General features: G+C 46.4%; 1 protein-coding gene across 1 annotated transcript; it reads right to left on the bottom strand.

Moving 5' to 3' along the window:
- Positions 1-331: 331 nt before the first annotated feature.
- On the bottom strand, positions 332-676 carry LOC308432371 (large ribosomal subunit protein eL42-like; the record flags this gene model as incomplete). Its single annotated transcript, XM_080932136.1, has 1 exon — positions 332-676. One exon carries the CDS (start codon positions 674-676, stop codon positions 332-334), a length of 345 nt encoding a protein of 114 aa, XP_080788262.1.
- Positions 677-925: the final 249 nt, after the last annotated feature.

Genomic DNA, 925 nt, shown 5'->3' with positions numbered 1-925 from the left:
ATGGAGCGCAGGCACCAAGTCCTGGATAGAACTCCAACGGCACAGGAAACAGCCCCAAGAACTGACAGGTGAGGTTACATGAAATTAAAATGCCTACCCACAGTCAATGGAACTGTCAAAAGAATTAACAGGCTGTTTATAGAATGAGAGAAACCTTTGCCAGCCGTACCTCAGCTGGGGCTAACGTCTCCAACAGGTAATGGACTGCAAAAATTTAACTTCAAAAAACAAAGCCGGCAGTCAATAAAGGCCCAATGATCTGAACGGACCATTTTCTTTTCTTTTTTTTTTTTTAATCATTAATAATAACTGTTTTCTAGCAGGTAATTTTCTACTGCTTCAGTATTTTCCTCTCAGAGAACTGGATCACTTGGCCCTTTCTCTTCTTGTCGCCTCCCAGTTCAAAATGCTTGCATCTCTTAATGGCCAGCATCCTCCTGGATCTGCGGTTGGGCTCAGCACACTGAAGCCTGAGCGCGATCTTCTTTGTGGTTTTGGCCTTCTTTCGAAAAATCGGCTTCATCTGCCCAACGTAGACACCCTGCTTCCGATTGTAGTGTCGCTTTCCTTGGGCAGACAGGCAATCCTTGCCCTTCTTATACTGGGTCACTTTGTGAGGCCGATGCTTGCCACGTTTCTTACAGAAAGTCCTTCGGGTTTTAGGTACGTTGACCATCTTTGCAGCACAAGGGTCAGCGATGAAAACGAGAGACTGATGTCTGCCTCAACCGCACGCGCTGAACGGCAACAAACCATTTTCTAAGGAAGGTTTACTGATGGACACTGAACGTTTAAGAAGGTGAATGGTTAGAGTCAGAGGGTCAGGGATTTTGCTGCGAGAGTGTGTCTTCTGGTAACGTCAGAAGCTACACCCATGAACTTTCAACAGCATGGCTGCCTAACGGTGAGCTGAACATGGACGACG

The sequence above is a fragment of the Micromys minutus genome, assembly GCF_963924665.1.
Source record: "Micromys minutus genome assembly, chromosome: 18".
NCBI classification, from domain to species: Eukaryota; Metazoa; Chordata; class Mammalia; order Rodentia; family Muridae; genus Micromys; species Micromys minutus.
The sequence above is the reverse complement of the archived record's forward strand: the minus strand, read 5'-3'. Positions and strand labels throughout refer to the sequence as shown.